Source organism: Biomphalaria glabrata, chromosome 1 (genome assembly GCF_947242115.1).
Source record: "Biomphalaria glabrata chromosome 1, xgBioGlab47.1, whole genome shotgun sequence".
NCBI lineage: Eukaryota > Metazoa > Mollusca > Gastropoda > Planorbidae > Biomphalaria > Biomphalaria glabrata.
In genome coordinates, this window is record NC_074711.1 from 38,008,194 (window position 1) to 38,026,111 (window position 17,918).

At 34.5% G+C, this 17,918-nt stretch overlaps 1 protein-coding gene across 2 annotated transcripts in view; it reads left to right on the forward strand.

Annotated features, from left to right (window-relative positions):
* The first annotated feature begins 6,213 nt into the window (after positions 1-6,213).
* The window catches only part of LOC106070481 (uncharacterized), a 48,666-nt gene continuing 36,961 nt past the window's right edge, over positions 6,214-17,918 (forward strand). For both annotated transcript variants that reach the window (XM_056035344.1, XM_056035352.1), the window contains exons 1-3: positions 6,214-6,367; positions 9,108-9,466; positions 10,304-10,375. In XM_056035344.1, the coding sequence (XP_055891319.1) occupies positions 9,267-9,466; positions 10,304-10,375 (272 nt within the window). In that variant the 5' untranslated portion in view covers positions 6,214-6,367; positions 9,108-9,266. The remainder of the gene's footprint in view (positions 6,368-9,107; positions 9,467-10,303; positions 10,376-17,918) is intronic.

Here is a 17,918-nt window from a genome sequence, read left to right on the forward strand (position 1 = left end):
TCTAGACGCGCGGGTTTGAAGTAAGGCCGAGGAAATCGTGGAAATTCCCCATATTCTTTCTCTGTGACACAGCCTTGCTGGTGTCATAAAAACGTTCCATTAAAGAATAGTGACATGCTTGTTGAGGCTTTTTTCCATCCCCGCGAGTGCAATGAACTCTGTCCTTTGGTAGCCCAACGGGGGTTCTGTTTTGCTTCCCTATGGGCCTAATCGTCTCCTACAACGACCGCTTCCACCTGAGAGCAACGTTGAGGCTAAGGTCCTTCTTATCCCCCTATCCTAGATCTACAACTGTTGTTGAGGTTTCATGGTCCATTACGGTAAGCGAATAAATGTTGAGAATACTAAAGTCCTATCTATCTTTAAGGACAACTTTTACAAGCCTGCACAAAGAATGGAAAACGGAGATAGAAGCAAGACTATAGAAAACAAATGCTTTGAGCAATTAGATATACCTCAACACTCCCCTTTTTTTTTCTGGGCCATAAGTGATAACACTGAAATAAAACCGGTCATGCTTGTGAAGCCCTTTATTTACTTGTAATATTACCGTCTAAAGTTGCCGATCAAGTGGAAACGAGTTAATGAAGAGGACGAGAAAGTAGAATATTTGTATTACACAAATAACAAACTAGTGTTTAAGAGGGAAGACCATGGGGAAGACATATTAGGAACTCCATTTATTACATAAACACAAGCGGTGTTGCACTGACGCGCTAGTGTGCAAATGTACATATAATACTATTATGTTACATCTCTCTTCTTTAATTTAGAAAATCTATTTATCAGAATAACTAACAAACTAGTCAACTAAAAAGTCTAATCAGTTCATCACAAATCAAGTCTCTTGGTTTTGTTAACTATTCTGCCTGAGCGTGTTACATAAGGTTCATTTGGTCTAGAGGTGTTAGAAGAAGCAGTGTGTAGTGACGGCTCAAAATCTAGTGTAGTGTGTAATCTTTGACTCTCTAGATCTAGTGGTTCTGGTTGTTCTGAGATGTCATCTGGAAAGTCATAATTGTTGTCAAATCTGTTTGCTTTCTCAGAAGACTTTCTGATGTGTTTTCTGTTTCTTCTGTAGACCTTATTTCCACTTTTGATATTATATGATCTAGGCTTAGAATGCTTCGAAACTACTGTTCCTGGTTTCCACTTAGAATTAAGTTGCATTCTGACTGCCGTTCCGTCTTGTAGTGGATTATGACTCTTAACTCCTTTCCTCTTATCATAATAATGTTTCTGAGACTGTTTCTCGGAGTCAAAGTGTTTCTTCACCACCTTGAGATCTGGTGTCTTAGGTGTGAGTATTTCCTCGCTCGAAGGTAACAAATTTCTGGGTCGGCGTCCCATGAGTAATTGTGCTGGCGACAAATTAATATTACTCAGTGGAGTAGTTCTGTAGTCCAATAGCGACAGAGATTTGTCTTCGCTTTTCTTCCAAAGTTTCTTCACTGTTTGAATAGCTCTTTCAGCCTCGCCATTAGAACTCTGAAAATGAGGACTCGAAATTTCATGCTCTATTCCGTATGATTTACAGAAATTCAGGAATTCCCTTGAAGAGAACTGTGGCCCGCTATCTGACCTTAACTTTCTAGGTATTCCATGGCATGCGAATATACTCTTCATTGCTTCGATGATATCTGATGTAGTTTCCTGTGACAGTTCTTTGACATCAATAAACTTTGAGAAGTAGTCAACTAGGAGCACATACTTTTTACCCTCAAAGTTAAACAGATCACACCCAACCATGCTGTATGGAAGGTCTGGTGTCTTGGTAGGCATCAGCGGTTCTGACACATTTTGATTCTGATGTTCAGCACACCTGCTACAATCCCTAACTGTCACTTCAATGTCTGCATTCATGCCTGGCCAATACATGACTTCTCTGGCTCGCTGCTTACACTTGACTATTCCTAAGTGAGACTTGTGAATCAGATTTAGCATGTATTTACGTAAGCTTGGTGGCATGACTATTCTCAGACCTTTGTATATAATACCATCCGAAGTTGATAACTGGTCTCTTGAATCCCAATATGGCCTGACTTCAATTGGAGTCTCGCTTCTTGTGTCTGGCCAACCAGTCATAATTACTTCCAGAAGCATTGAAAGTTCCTTGCTTGTACAGTCTTTAATTTCACTGTATTTCGAATCACTTACAGAGATCATATGCACTGAATCATCTGTAAATTCACATGTCTGTGTATCAGTATTTGGTAGATGTGCACGAGAAAGTGTATCGGAGATAAACATTTCCTTGCCTTTTCTGTAACAGACTTTCAGATCATACCACTGTAGTCTTATTAACATCTTCTGTATTCTCATTGGTGCTGACAATAGAGGTTTCTTGAAGATTTGCTCCAGAGGTTTGTGATCATTATAAACTGTTACTTCTTTACCAAATATGTAGCAGTGAAATTTGCTTGTACTATACACAATTGAGAGCATTTCCTTCTCAATTTGAGCATATCTTGTTTCTGTATCGGTGAGAGCTCTTGATGCGTATGCAATTATACGACCTTCCTGGAGTAATACTGCTCCCAGTCCATCTTTACTTGCATCACATTCTATCTCCACGTTCTTGTTGACATCATAATATGCCAAAACTGGAGGGTTTGTACAAAGACGTTTCAATTCTTCAAAACTCTTGTTTTGTTCATGATTCCATTGAAATTCTATGTCATCTTTTAGAAGCTTTCGTATTGGAGCATCTGCTTGACTTAGATTAGGAATAAATTTTGCTAGGTACTGAATTAAACCTAGAAATCTTCTGATTCCATCTTTGTCTTGAGGAGCTGGCATGTCAATAATTGCCTTTATCTTTGCTGGATCTGGTTCTAAACCTTTCTCTGACAAGATATGGCCCATATAAGGTACTCTGTTTTGCCTTATCTTGCACTTATCATAGTTCAGCTTTAGATTGTACTCCGTTGCTCTTTGCATGACTTGTTTCAAAATGTGATCATGATGCTCAACATCTCTACCAGCTACTAGAATGTCGTCTATGATGACATATGCTCCTTCAATACCTTGAAGCATTTCATCCATAATTCTTTGGTAAATTTCTGGCGCTGATTTAATACCAAAAGGTAATCGTAACCATCTATATCTTCCCAGAGGTGTGTTGAAAGTTGTGAGAAATGAAGATTCTCTTTCAAGCTTTATTTGCATAAACCCTGACTTGGCATCGAGAACTGAGAATATCTTCGAATCTGGAATATTAGTGATCACATCTTCAATAGTTTTCATCGGGTGATGTTCCCTTCTGATTGCTTTATTGAGATCTTTTGGATCAATACATATTCTAACTTTGTCATTCCTGAACGAAACAACCATGGAGCTAACCCATTCAGTAGGTTCATGTACAGCAGTAATAAATCCATCAGCTTGCATTTCTTTAAGTTTTTCTTCAACTTTATTGCGTAGAGATGCTGCTAAGCGACGTGATGGATGAATAACTCCTTTAGCATTTTCCTGTAACTGAATCTTGTATTCTCCTGGCAGTGTTCCAGTTGTTTTCAGCATTTCAGGAAATTCTCTTTGTAACTCGTCTTCTGCCTTGGATTCTATGCTGTCTATCCGTTGTAGTAGTCCTAAACATTCTGCTGTGTCAGCACTCAAAATGTTCTCTTGGCTAATGTCTACTACCTCAAACCTTGCTTTCACCTCTTGGATATTATTTTTCAAAGGTAGCACCACTGCTCCTAAAGTCTTAATAACATGATTAGAGTAAGACTTGAGCGACTTTGCTGAATAAGCCAGTTTTACTTTGTCTTTGAGCTTTTCAAACTCTGACTTGACAAGAATGTTACATCTTGCACCAGTGTCGATACGAAAAATTAATGTCTTGCCATGCACGACTAGTTTTACAGTCCACTTGTCTTCAACGACATTGATATTCTCAATATTACCCTTTCTATACTGGCTACTTGCAGTGCTAACAGGTATAATATTTTCATCACTGTGGCTGTCATCTTCTACTAGATTGACGTTGCGTCTTTTTCTGCACATTTGAAACCAGTGATTTTTCTTTTTGCAGAAATTGCATGTGGTTCCTATTGCTGGACATTTTCCCTTTTCGTGGTTCTTGCCGCATTTACTACATAATTTAGCTGAGTTTTCTTTAGACTTCTGCTTGAGTACATTGTGTGACTGTCTCTTGATTGCTAGAACTTCTTGGCCCCTAAACATTTTCACTTGGCTTTGCGACATCTCGTATTGTTGTCCAATTTCAATAGCCTTGCTAAGGGTCAACTTCTGTCCCTGATCAAGTAGTCTTAATTGTACCTTTTCGTGTATGACTCCACTAATGATCAAATCAATAAGCATATCGTCTGGATCATCATACTCACAGTCCATAATGAGAAGCTTTAGGTCTTTAATAAAGTTATCAAAACTTTCTCCTTCTTCCTGCTTTCTCTGATGTGCTCTAAATCTAGACACTCTTTTATTTTGTCTTGGCCTTATGTAGTCTTCTATTTTCTTTAATAGTAATTGCGGATCTCCCTCTTCACTATCAGTAATATTTAGAGTTTTGTAAACTTCACGGCCTTGTTGACCTATCCACATTCCCAGCCATCCGGCTTTTTGTTTACTATCGGCACCAGCTAACGGTCCTTTGAAACAAAAGCTCACCTGCTGTTGAAATCTTATAAACTCTTGATACAGATCTTTAGCATTCCAATTCAAGATTGGTTGCTCAAAATAAAAAGAAGCCATTATTAGATTAATAAAAACCTTTGTCTGGACAGCTTTTCAAGTTTTATTCTGACACCATGTAGAATATTTGTATTACACAAATAACAAACTAGTGTTTAAGAGGGAAGACCATGGGGAAGACATATTAGCAACTCCATTTATTACATAAACACAAGCGGTGTTGCACTGACGCGCTAGTGTGCAAATGTACATATAATACTATTATGTTACAATAGGGCTGACAAACGGAACCCCAGGAGATCAAAGAGCACGCTCCCCGTGTGGAACTGCTTTCCAACGAAGGCCCAGTTGTTTCTCTTGAAGTGCCTGGCCATGTTTGCAAGAAGTGAAGATAAATGAGGTTGAGATTTGAAAACGAAATTCAATTTACGCATTGTCTACGAGTCCGAAAATTAAGGATGAGTGCACTATCTCACGTGACCTCGCAAACCTGTTTGGACCAACATATTTTCCTACAACTAATGTAGACAAAGCCCATTGTCTGAGGTCTGCGCTTATCTTCGGAAAGGGATTTTCCTTAGAGTCTCAGTTGTGTGTCCCGTGACCTTCGTGAGAGCTCTCCAGACTGTATATGTCTCTTTCAGAGGCCATCTGCTGCCAATTCATTTCTTCGGTGCCATAAGGGCAAAATGGTGTCTGAGTTTATCCTTATGGCGCCACCATTACGGGGTAGATGTCTGACCCAGTGCAGCTGTCGAATGGTAAGTAGTGCTTCTACACTGTCCACACCTGCCTCCAGCAGGACCTAGTTATTTGTCAAGTGATCTTGTCATCGTTTACCTATTAGCGATAACAAACACCTTTGATAAAAGCGTTCTGAGAGCCTTAGATGTCTCCTGTAGAGCCCCTTGTGTCAGAGCCATACAAAAGTGTGTCGAAAACCACTGTTTTAAAGACTGATTTTTATTGGTAGGTGGATAGACCTTTTATGTTTGTTAACGGCGCTCTATAAATTAAATCTGTGGGAAAATATGCAGGTCGCATCTAAGTTTGCATGGCCATGTGAAACACAGCATCCGTCTTTAATCATCGGAACCGAAGATATAGGCCTACCCATTTATTCATACATTAAACTATTATTTAAATCTTCAAGACCCTGATGAAGCCTACATACGAAATATTTGTAGGCCTACTTACTAGTCGGGGGAGTGGTGTGGGCAGTACTGCCACATCTTCAGGTGGACACTGCTAGGCTGACAACAATTAGATTTCAATTGTTTTCCATGTAAGGTAGGCCTATTTCATCTTGGCAGTGAGTAACAGAATGGCTCCTGGTAATTAATATAAATAATTAAGGCAATAATTCTCAGTAAAAATTTCGCTTTTGTTGATATAAAACGTGGAGGGGGTGGGGGACTTCATTTCTGTAGTTGCACTCTGAGAACAAAATAGTTTTAAACATTTAGTCAATCTATCAAATTGTATTGTGACGTCGAGTGGAAAAAAAAAAAAAAAAAAAAGACCAAAGGTGGAGTTAGAAGGGAGATAAAAAGAAAAGAGAGTTACAAAAAGGGAAGAGGAAAAAAAAACAAGATGGCTCTTGGACTACTGCAAACTGTGTTATTTTTAACTGGATTATAATTCATGCACAATGCCGTTGATTGTTCGAATTGGATATATTTCATCACTATTTCCAACAGATTGAATGCTTGTATGTGTTTTTAAAGTGTTGTATTCATACTGCGATACATTTATTTGTAGAACATTGATTTTATCGTAACAATCTCGACTTCTCACTCGATGAGTGATGTGCAATCCTCGTTTTCGTTTTACTCAGGCTACTGACTAAACTTCTAAAGGCTTTTTTTTTTTTTTATAGATCTAGGCTTAGACTTTTGTCTGTTTTGATCTATTATCTACATCTAGAATTAAGAATAGAATAAGAATAGAGTTTACAGTCTTACACTAGATCTAGTCTAGAAATATATATTATATTTTATATATTAAATATTATATTTTAATTATAATATATTTTATTATTAGATTCTATATCATATTCATATATTATAATATATATAATAATATATTAAATATATATGTATTATAATATTATTATAATATATATATATATATATAATAATATATATATATATATATATATATATGTATATATATATATATATATATATGTATATATAAATGTTATAAATAATATAATATATATATATATAATAATATATATATATATATATATATATATATATATATATATATATATATATATATATATATGTATATATATATATATATATATATATATATGTATATATAAATATTATAAATAATATAATATATAATTATATATATCTATATAGAATATATCTATTTCTACTTCTCAGCTCATCTCTAGTCTATGCAGATCTACTACTAGTCTAGATAGAGACCAGACCAGACTTTTAGCTTTGAATACTTTGATTCAAAGTTTGACTAAGACTTAAACTTAAAACTAAGACCATAGTCTAGATATACGATAATCCAATATAGGTCTATTTACTCCTGTAGTCTAGTCCAGTGATGCCCAAAGTACAGCCCGCAGGTCAGATCCGGCCCGCGATGTAGTTCCATCCGGCCCGCCGAATCGTCGACACAACAAGTAGAAAATCCTCCCCCCTTAAAAGAAGTTGTAAATGTATTTTTACCTTCGTAAGGGCTCTCACTTTTTCTGTGATGGATTGATACCATGACCTTTAATGAGTTTATGAAATGGAACTCTGAATGTAGAGTCTACCAGGAAAAGTGACTGGATTTTTTTTTTGTGGAACATGATAATAAGCCAACATATTTGTTTTGTAAAGAAAGTCTGGCTGTTTCAAACAAAAAAAAAACATCATGTACAGCGGCATTATAAAACAAATATGAAGGCCTTCTTGGTTTAAGCCACATATAAAAGATTGGTTAAACTATGCCTAGAGATTGGAGGATCGATGACAATATTTGCCGAAAAGAGACCAGAAAATAAGTTGGGGGTAAAGGTAGCTACAATGTTGCTCACATGTAGAGAAATCAAACCAATTTAACTTTAAAAAATGATAGACTTTAACTATCCCATTAATTAATGTAAGTACTAAATCCAATAGTTTCAAATAGTTTCAGGTGAATTTCGGTTTCATTTTTCGTACCTTTTTGTTGATGTGGCCTGCAACACGCGTTTCGAAAGTCAAAATGGTCTGCAGGTCGAATAAGGTTAAGCATCACTGGTCTAGTCTATTAGGATGGCATCATCTAAAAAAATCCTCCAGCTTAAGTGGTTTCAAAGTGTCAGTAAATAACACTTTGTTGCATAAATTACACATAGGCAATATAAGTTCGACATGGAAAGAAGCTAAATTTTCAAAAATAAATACCACTTTGAAATTTCATTATTAAATTTGATCATGTTAAATATAAATTCCCTGTAGACTAAATTAAGCTATTTAAATGAGGTTCTAAAATAATTTTTCAAATAATTTATATTTGTATAAGACATAAGATAATGGTTAATTCCATTATTTTAAGATTTTAATTAAAATCATGACCTACTTAAATCGAGAACCACTCTCGTAGACCCCCATTTATATCTCATAGACCCCCAATTCTTTTTTTCACTTTCGTAGACCCCTTGGAAGTCGTCGTAGACCACTGGGGGTCTATATAGACCACTTTGGGAATCACTGATCTAGATCTAGTCATTATATAATATTTATAAGATCTAGATTTAAATCTAAATCTATAATATACTACTGTTGTATCACACTCTCATTAGTCTCATACTCTCATCTCTTTGCCCATGCCCATGGCCTTAATCATGTAAATACTCATATCCATAGCCAGGCATAGCCCAAAGCCATACCATGCTATAGAATGTACTTCACTAGATATAGAATCTAGATTTAGTAATTTTATTTTTTATAATATAAGTAGCAGTCTATCAAAATTAATATATATATTATATTGTATTATGAAATATGTATTCTAGATCTATATTAATATAGAATCATTATTAATTATAATACAACTTGATATAGCGAGTTTGTGTAATCACTCTAGATCTTTGTTAATATCATTAAGTTGTTCATTAAGGACCATTGTTTGTAAAATTGTTATAAATTAGTCTTAATTCTGCCACTATCTCAAAGTGAGCCTCTATTGCTTACTCCATTAATTTATGCAACGATTGGAAAAGTTCAGAAATATGATACTGCACACATTTATATATATACACATACAAGTTTTTGCCTTCATTTAATGAAGGAACTATTTCAAAGTAAAAAAAAATATAAAGATAAACATATATATTTTAATATAATATCTCTAGAATTTCTATTCATAAATATGTATAAATTATAAAGTATATTATATAATAAAGTAATAATAAAGTATATAATACCTTTTTTTCTTAAAATACATTACAGGTTAATAATTAAAGAGCTCCTTATTTGTTCAAAATGTGAAATAATTTAGTTGAAAACAAAATAAAAAAAGATTTTGAAAATGTTGAGATAAGAGTGCTCAGGTTTGGGTAGGTTGAGCATTCTTGATGTGGAGCAAGGAATGGACTTAGTTCTGTGGAAATGGTAACCAGCAAAAGATATGTGTTAGTGTTACTGTTGGTTACATGGATTTCATGGAGCAATGCATGTGTCCCTGGCTGCCAGTGCACCATGGTCAGAGCAGCCAAAAAACAAAAAGGACGCAAAGTGGACTGCACACAGCATGTTGCACCTTTTAAAACATTGTCCAATTTAAACTTTCCTCCGGATACTGTACATTTGTAAGTAACTTATATTTTTTTAAAGTGTATAGCCATGTGTGTTGGCCATGTTTAAAATTAAAAATTTAAACTTCAATTTTTTTCTTTAATATTGCAAAATATTTGTATTTCTCAAAGAATTTTTAAAATAGAGTTTCTAGTTAAATTTAATAAAATAAGCAATTAGAACAATATATATTTTATATATATATATATATATATATATATATATATATATATATATATATATATATATATATATAAATTGAGTTTTTATTGGTCATTATTTTAATCCCTGTTTGTATTTCCGTTTATAAACCTGATTATTATTATTAATTGTTTTTTAAGTGCTATTTAATCTTAATGCAATTATAATAAATCACCTAAATTGGTAAACAGATGAATTGTATGATCAGCTATATAAAAAAGAAAAAGAACTGGATTTATAAATAACATGTTAATAATGGTCTTAGGATTTAGTGAATGAAAGGCACAAATAGTAAATTAATGTTACTTAGAATAGATCAGATTGGTGTTTTGTCACCCATCTTAATTTATTTAGTAGTCATTGTAGTACTTAATTATTTTTTGGCTCTTTTGATTTTTATCTCAATAGGATTATAATGAAAAGTGATATTTTTCAGAATTACCAATCTATTTTTAATACATTAAAAAAATTCATACATAATGACATTATAATGACATGTGTATTTATTTTGTTGACAACTACAATTTAAATGTTGAAATTATTTCAGGACACTATTCTAAAAAAAAGCAAAGCACACACACACACATATATATAGAGAGAGATCCATGTGAAATATAATGAAAATCAAATTTATTTTTGATCTCTTTTAGGGATTTAGCTCATAATACTCTTACTGTGATTAGACAAGGATCTTTTATTCAGCTCTCAAGTCTTCAAAAACTGTAAGTCACACTGGCATTTTACTATTTAGAAAATTGTTTTGATTTAATTGGTATGTAAATCAATTAGAGCGCTCATTATTCAATTAAAATAGATCCCCATCAAGTGAAAAAACACTCATAAAGATAAAAGATCATAATCAATTTTGTTTCATACCTTTTTCTGAATGATATTATGATATCAGTAATATATATATTTTTTCTTACTTAACGGTATTTCGCGCATAAAAAATGCTGTTCTGTTTAGTTTATAAACAAATGTTCATAGTGTTTGTAACAAATGCTGTTAATTAAACAATTCAACATTAAAGAGTACCTTGCCCTGGATTTACTCTCAATACTTTTCAATCAAAAAGAGCTAAATAATACATTCTTTTAGAAACTTTGTTGTGGTACAAGCCTATTACAGAAGGATCTTAAAAGTGAACTCCTTACTGTCTTTCTTTATAGAGTACATTAGTGCTTCAGGCAATTAAATGTGCATGAGAAAAATAATTGAAAATGATTATTTTACTGAAAGGATATAAGATTTAGTAAGTAATAAAATATGTTTTCAGTAAAATATTACTAGACACACACTCTATAAATTAAAAGCAGAACAATGTATAAAATCTAAATATATTTATTTCAATATTTAAATAATGATTTAAAAAAACATTTCTCTTTAATTTGTATCATACTTCAATCCTAGTTCTCTATAAACCATCTATTAAGTAGTCATTTATAAACAATGTAATATGTGCACAGTTAGTTCTTAGCACTACATCAGTTTCGATTTAATCTGTGGATTTTTTTCATTTTTTTTTATAAGGTAAATTGTATCATGTCTTGCTTATATTTAGTTTTAACAGAAAAGTATAACCTCATTAGTTCGTATAAGTTATTAACTAACTGTTGAAAGGAGAATTAATGAAAATAGTAGATCTACATCTATTACAATTAGCATATTTTCTTTGAGGAAAAAAAAATAGTTGATAGATCGCAGGGGCCAGGCATGTTTCGCTCCCTAGGAACGAAGGTATCTTCCCTTTGAAGTTTTTATTTGTCTTTGAATCGTAGTGGTGACTGCTATCTTTCTCTCTTTCTCTCCCCCCCCCTCTCACGTGTCATCCCCCCCCCCACCCCTACCGATCATACTGTGTTCTGAACATCTTGGCAGCGTAGCGAGAAAGGAAAGCACAAATACACTTACCAATAAAACGTAGGTAGGCAGTGTTGTCAATTGTGCGGGTTTTTACCAGTAGATCATCCGACAAGAAAATAAACAACAAAAGTCTTGGACGTATTGAAACCTACGATCACATATTTATCGATTGACATGTTAAAATATGTCGATTAGACATGAACATTATATATGTAAACAGCATCGCTACTAGGAAATATTTGTACCAACATTTTTTTCCTTCTCTTTTTTTTTGTATTTGCACAACTTTATGCTTAGGTCGTCTTCGTGGTTAACTATTAAATATCGTTATATATTGGTGGGATTCTCCACCTTCCAAAAAAAAAAAAAAAAGAAAATCAAACCTAGATTAAATGTGTGCACCATCTTTTCTATAGTTGATAACCTTGCTAGATAACCAACATTACAACTTAGTATCGTCTGATTTAAAAAAAAAGGGGGGGGGGGGGATAAACAGTCGTAAATGAACGTTGTTTGCGATATAATGTTTTGTTTGGACTGTAAGCTCCGCTCTCTTTGTTTTGTTTGGACTGCAAGCTCCGCTCTCTTGTTTTGTTTGGACTGCAAGCTCCGCTCTCTTTGTTTTGTTTGGACTGCAAGCTCCGCTCTCTTGTTTTGTTTGGACTGCAAGCTCCGCTCTCTTTGTTTTGTTTGGACTGCAAGCTCCGCTCTCTTTGTTTTGTTTGGACTGCAAGCTCCGCTCTCTTTGTTTTGTTTGGACTGCAAGCTCCGCTCTCTTGTTTTGTTTGGACTGCAAGCTCCGCTCTCTTGTTTTGTTGTATCCATATTCACTGAACACCTTTCAGTAAGAATTCGATCTACCGTAGTTATTGTCTTAAATATAAGGCAACGCCCGGGGATGAAGAGTTCTGGTTAAATCTGGACTTTATATCACTTGTAGGCAGCCCCCCTCTCTCCCCATCTACTCTGGGCGTACTATTAGCTTCACCCAAGTCTTCACCCATTTTCAATTTTTGTTGGCGTGAAACTCGCCATGTCATTCAACTGTAACTAGGATTCACAGAAGAACGAAACACACAAAGTTGTCTTGGTTCTCCTCCATCTTTTGAAGAGCTGCTCCTCTGTTCAGTAGAAACCTTGGCTTGTAAATTCAGAGTTTCTGTTGTAGACTTGGCCTCATTAAGTGATTCATGTACACCCTAGTGGGCCCCCACAACGCGTGATTCAAAACATGTAGACCTACGTAGTAGCCGAACCTAAAAACAAATGAAGATTTAGAACTGCGAGCTGGCAACACCGGTGGTGGTATGTACGTTTGTTAATTACCCTTAAAATGAAAAGTTTCCTTTGAGAAGTTCCGAGATGAGGTCCGCTGTGAGTTGACTAGCAGAGTTACTTAGACTTGTAGCGCTGCCTACCTGGATTGAGGAGCCTGATGAAATAGAAACATATGTTTACAACACTCAAATATGACTTTACTCTGTGTTTGTGTGTGTGTGTTTAATATATATTTATACAATTTCCCATACAATGGTAATTGAACTCGAATTTCTCGAGTAAATGGGAACAAAAGGTATATATATCCTGTATATGAGGGGCAGAATTGTGATCTTTTAAGATAAAAAAAATTAGGGAGGGGGAGTTTTATTTCGCCCTCTAATTTTGTTGAGTAGTTTTCTAAACACAAAACTTTGCTTTTTTATGATGATTGTATTGAGGTATATCCACATACTTTTTTTTTAAATTAATTTTTTTTTTAATTCCTCTTTTCAGCTTGTTAAATTCTTCATCGGGTCAAAAAAACAAAACCTTAAAAAAAATTAATAAAATAAAGAACTGACTGAACACGAAAATTGAAAACGGCTCTAACAATTAGACTAGAAATTTGACAGTTTATATATATCTTGTGGACAAGAATTACTAGGTAATTCTTTTTATAGTACTCTGGTTTGTCTGTTACGATTTCTCAAAGTATAATTTTAAAAAAAATTGGTCTGGAGGTCTAGACAATCTTTAATATAGATTATATATATCTTTATTTTGAATATACATACATCACCGTGTATTCCCGTATGTATTCACTAAAGATTAAAATAAATAAGTACATTTTGCGCACCATCTTCTGAGTCTGGATTTATAGGTCTATCATTAGAGTTTTATATATTTATATTTTACAGATTGATTTATACATGCGCTTAACCAGGTATTTTTTTCGGGGGGGGGGGGGGGGGGGGGCTAGGCGGGGTAAAAATATTTCTCTTTAAAAAATAAATCTTTCATTAGTAATAAAGAGGAAAGTAATTGCTCTAACAAAAGGTAATCATCTTCATAGAGGAGGAATGGTCTTTAAAAAAAAAACATTTTTTAGGTTATTTGTTTGTTTTCTCCTTTATGTAGCAACGCCATTTCTTTGTCAGTTCAAACATAAAGTAAAAGTAGGCCCAACAAGGTTGTGAGGTGCTTGTTGTCTGCCTCTTCAGTTTAGGCTTAGTTGTTATCACTTTGACCCTTTCTATACTGTTTGAGACCTTTTTTTTTTTTGTCTCGTTCTACTGTTTTGACCTATACTAATGCTGGTGTGCATTGCCTCACCATTTGCACGTGAACAGAAACGTGTGTAACAGAAACAGGCAGACTCCATTGAGTTTATGAAGTGTAATAGACAACCTCATGATTGCATTAGATAGGTCTCAAGCAAAATTAGCGCTATAAACGATTTTCTTTGCTGTTTGCTTGGAATGAAGTTATTCAAAGCTATAAAGAGAAACCATTCTTATGTTACCTTATTTTCTAGTTTCTCCAAACGTGAACTGACAATCTCTTTGATGACTGTATACAGCCTCTCTTTCCACCTCTCTCTCTCTCTCTCTCTCTCTTTCACTCATCTCCAACATGTGATTTGTCTTCAAACGTCCCGTCTAAGCAGCTACTTTGTAACGAACGCCTGGCCTCGCTTCACAGACTAAATACTTGGAAATTGGCTGCCTTTGAAAGAAAATGCTTTATCTTTGGGGTAGACAAGATTGAATTGTGTTCTCATGTATGTCGATAAACAAGCCAAAGTTTTGCCTGGCAATGTCTTTTACCTATTACTTTGGGATAGTATCTTCTTAAGTAGCAAAAAAAAAATGATATATACTCAATCTTCTTATGTCCTGAATGTAATCAGGGCAAAGATTGATCTCCACATCCTTCTTCGTGTATATAGACAAAGATATGGGGATTAAGTAAGAAAAGCAACCATACTCAATTCTAAAGCTGATTTGTAAATGGGAATATATTTTGACATTTTGTTGTATACGAGTGCAATTATATATTACCGTTTTTTTTTTTAAAGGAACTTTCTTTCTTAAGGTTTCACTAAATTCGATACACTTCTTATTTGAGATCGTTCCAAGATCAAGATACACACACACACACAAATGACTTTGCAGGTGACTTGAATGTTCAAATTAACTAGTTTTGAGTTTCTCTAAGGTCTAACATACTAATTCTCGTCTCGCTTATATGTTCTGGTCATATCGAGCCCTACATTCAACATGCTCTTATTGGATAAACGAGTAAATAAAACACTTTTTTTGTTCTGCTGTTTCTTTATTTTGTTTGAAGAATCTTTTTTTTTTTTTTTTTTCGTTTCTCCTCTTCTCTCTAACACTTCGTCTTTTGAGATTCACATTAACAGCTCTACTTTGCACCAATAGTCACCCTTTGAATATGCTCAAGGGAACCTACTGAGCCAGGAACATGTTAGATGCGCTTCGTTCTTGACGCCATTCTTACATCGGAGATGATTTGATTCCTACATGGTATGGAAATTGTTGGCCCTTCTAGCCCACAGATATGTATTCACAGAGAAGTCTTTGAATAATAGCCAGATTCATCTTGATACGATTTCCTTATATTTGTTTAAATAAATAGTTGTCTTGTTTGAAGAGCGAGTAGTCATATAATCTTTATTAACGCCCTATTTTTTTTTAGGGATAGGAAAAAAGAAAAGAAAAAGAAAGAAACACAATGATAATAATGATAGTAAAAAAAATGGACGAGATGATCAGTCTTATGAAATCAAAGGCTGTATACAATTTTTGTTACAATCTGAAATCATTACATGACACATTTCATTAGCATTAGTTTGTTTTGTTCTTTAATTACAGACTGATTGATTATATACAACATATCAATATGGAATACATTTGTAAAAAAAATATGATTGCGTGTTTAGAAACTATATTCATATGACATATATTCATATATTTGTTAGTGTTTTCCATGATGGCCTAACAAGGCTTACAATCGATGGTCTTTATCTCCGGGCTAGATTCCAGACAAACGTCAGACGTTTCTGACAAGTCTCTTTTTTTTTTTCTTTTTTAATGTTTCCATTAGCATGGACTTGCTGTTGAACAAGTTCGAGACATGGCGGTACTTCCTGTGTGTGAGGTGTGGACCTGGGTCCATGCAGCAAGGGGGGAAATCAGAAACACTCGCTGTCTCATCCAGGTGGGAAAAAACAAATGGTGTGAAGGGGAGGAGATGGTAGCCTTGGGCTACACACACACACACACACACTCACCCACTCACACATATAACTGAAAGTACAGTACAGCTCCAGATTGAGGCTAGGTAGTTTGGCATACAGAAATTTGATATTTTGTATATTGGTAAAGACTGGATCTCTTGGAGCTTCAACGTATGACTCCAGTCTGAAATGTTAGGTGGTGTGTAGCCAGGGCTGCCTGATGTCATTCAGTAGTGAGAGACCTTCATTTAGTGCACTAGTTCCTCACTTCTCGCTTTGAATAATAAATATGACTTAAGGAATATCAATGGCTTGATCAAAGTGAAATACACGTTAATTTCTTGTTCATCTACAGAACACTATTTTTGCATGTTGTTATTGTCACGTGTTTATTACGTTTATTTAACTGGCAGATCTTGATACTATAAACTTGTGACATATGTGGGTTCGGAGGTGCCTTGATTATAGTTCAAACACTTTAACAAGTAATGAAGTAACAAAGTGCTGATATGTTTTCTTTAGTTTTAATTATTTAAAACTTGAACTTGAAACAATAAATGTATGTACAAAGATATATATAACAGATACAGGATTCAGTGAAATGTTCAATAAAACGAGTAAATATTTACTTTAAAAACTAGCGACTACTAAATCTAACTTTCTAGCTCTCTCCCGTCTCAAGCTAACAGTCCGCCTTTTATATCTTTCTTTAGGATAAAGAACAGTGACAATTCAATACCCATCCTTGACTCCTTGACCCGTTTACATTTAATTTTACTTTTAATTGTTTTTTGTAGTGTAACCTACGTTAATTATGTTTCCCTGCTGTAGCCTTGAACTAAGCTTTAATCGGCGTCTTTCTGGCATTAAAGCGTGAGTGCGCTGACCTGATTTGAAATAGGTACAATGTCCTCATTTTGTGAACAATGAGGTGTCACTAGGAACTGTGTTTGTAACTTAAGCTATGCTAATTTTGTTTCCCTGCTGTAGTCTTGAGCTAAGTTTTAATCGGCATCTTTCTGGCATTTAAGCGTGGGTACGCTGACCTGATTTGAGATAGGTACAATGTCCTCATTTGTAAACAATGAGGTGTCACTAGGGACGTGACATATACCCCCCTCTTCCTAAGCGGGACGCATGTTGAGTAAAATGGAACTGCAACCGCTCAATCTTATATATAATAATGTTACTAACGTACAATGATATTACAGATACTTCTTCCATGTATAAAAATCAGTTATAAAATCAATAAAATACAGTATTCTAGTTTTAGAATTCTAGTTTGAATGTCTTTTGGTTGTCTTTCAATGATAAAGGATTGAATATCTTCTGAGTGTGCATGTGTGATGGCATCTATGATGACATGCTCTCTCAGGTTTTCGTATGAATTTTCTATTTTTGACAAGGAGATCCACCTATCAAACCACATGGTCATGTTTGATACAAATATTAATGGATCGTCTTCTTGTCGAGGCCTTTCTGTATAGAACTTCTTTCTGTATGCATCTTGTGTAGCGCCATACTGTCTCAGGAGTGCTTCTTTGACATTGCTATAGTTGTCTAGTTCGTGCGCTGGCAGTTGAATGCAAATGTCTATGGCTTTACCCGTAAGAAGGCTCATGAGAGTTCTAGAGTATTGTTCTTCAGGTAGACCTGATGCTTTTGCTAGTTCTTCGAAACGCATCAGATAAGAATCAATATTGTCTTTAGATTCTTGGAAATTGGCCATTTTTGACATATGTTTATATTTGTCAAAACCTGCAGACTTTTGTTGGGCATTCGCTGCTTCTTTTTGTGCCTGAGCTAATTGGATGTCTTTTTCTTTTATAAGGCGTTCTTCTTCTTTTATACGGCGTTCTTCCTCTTTCATTAGGCGTTCATGG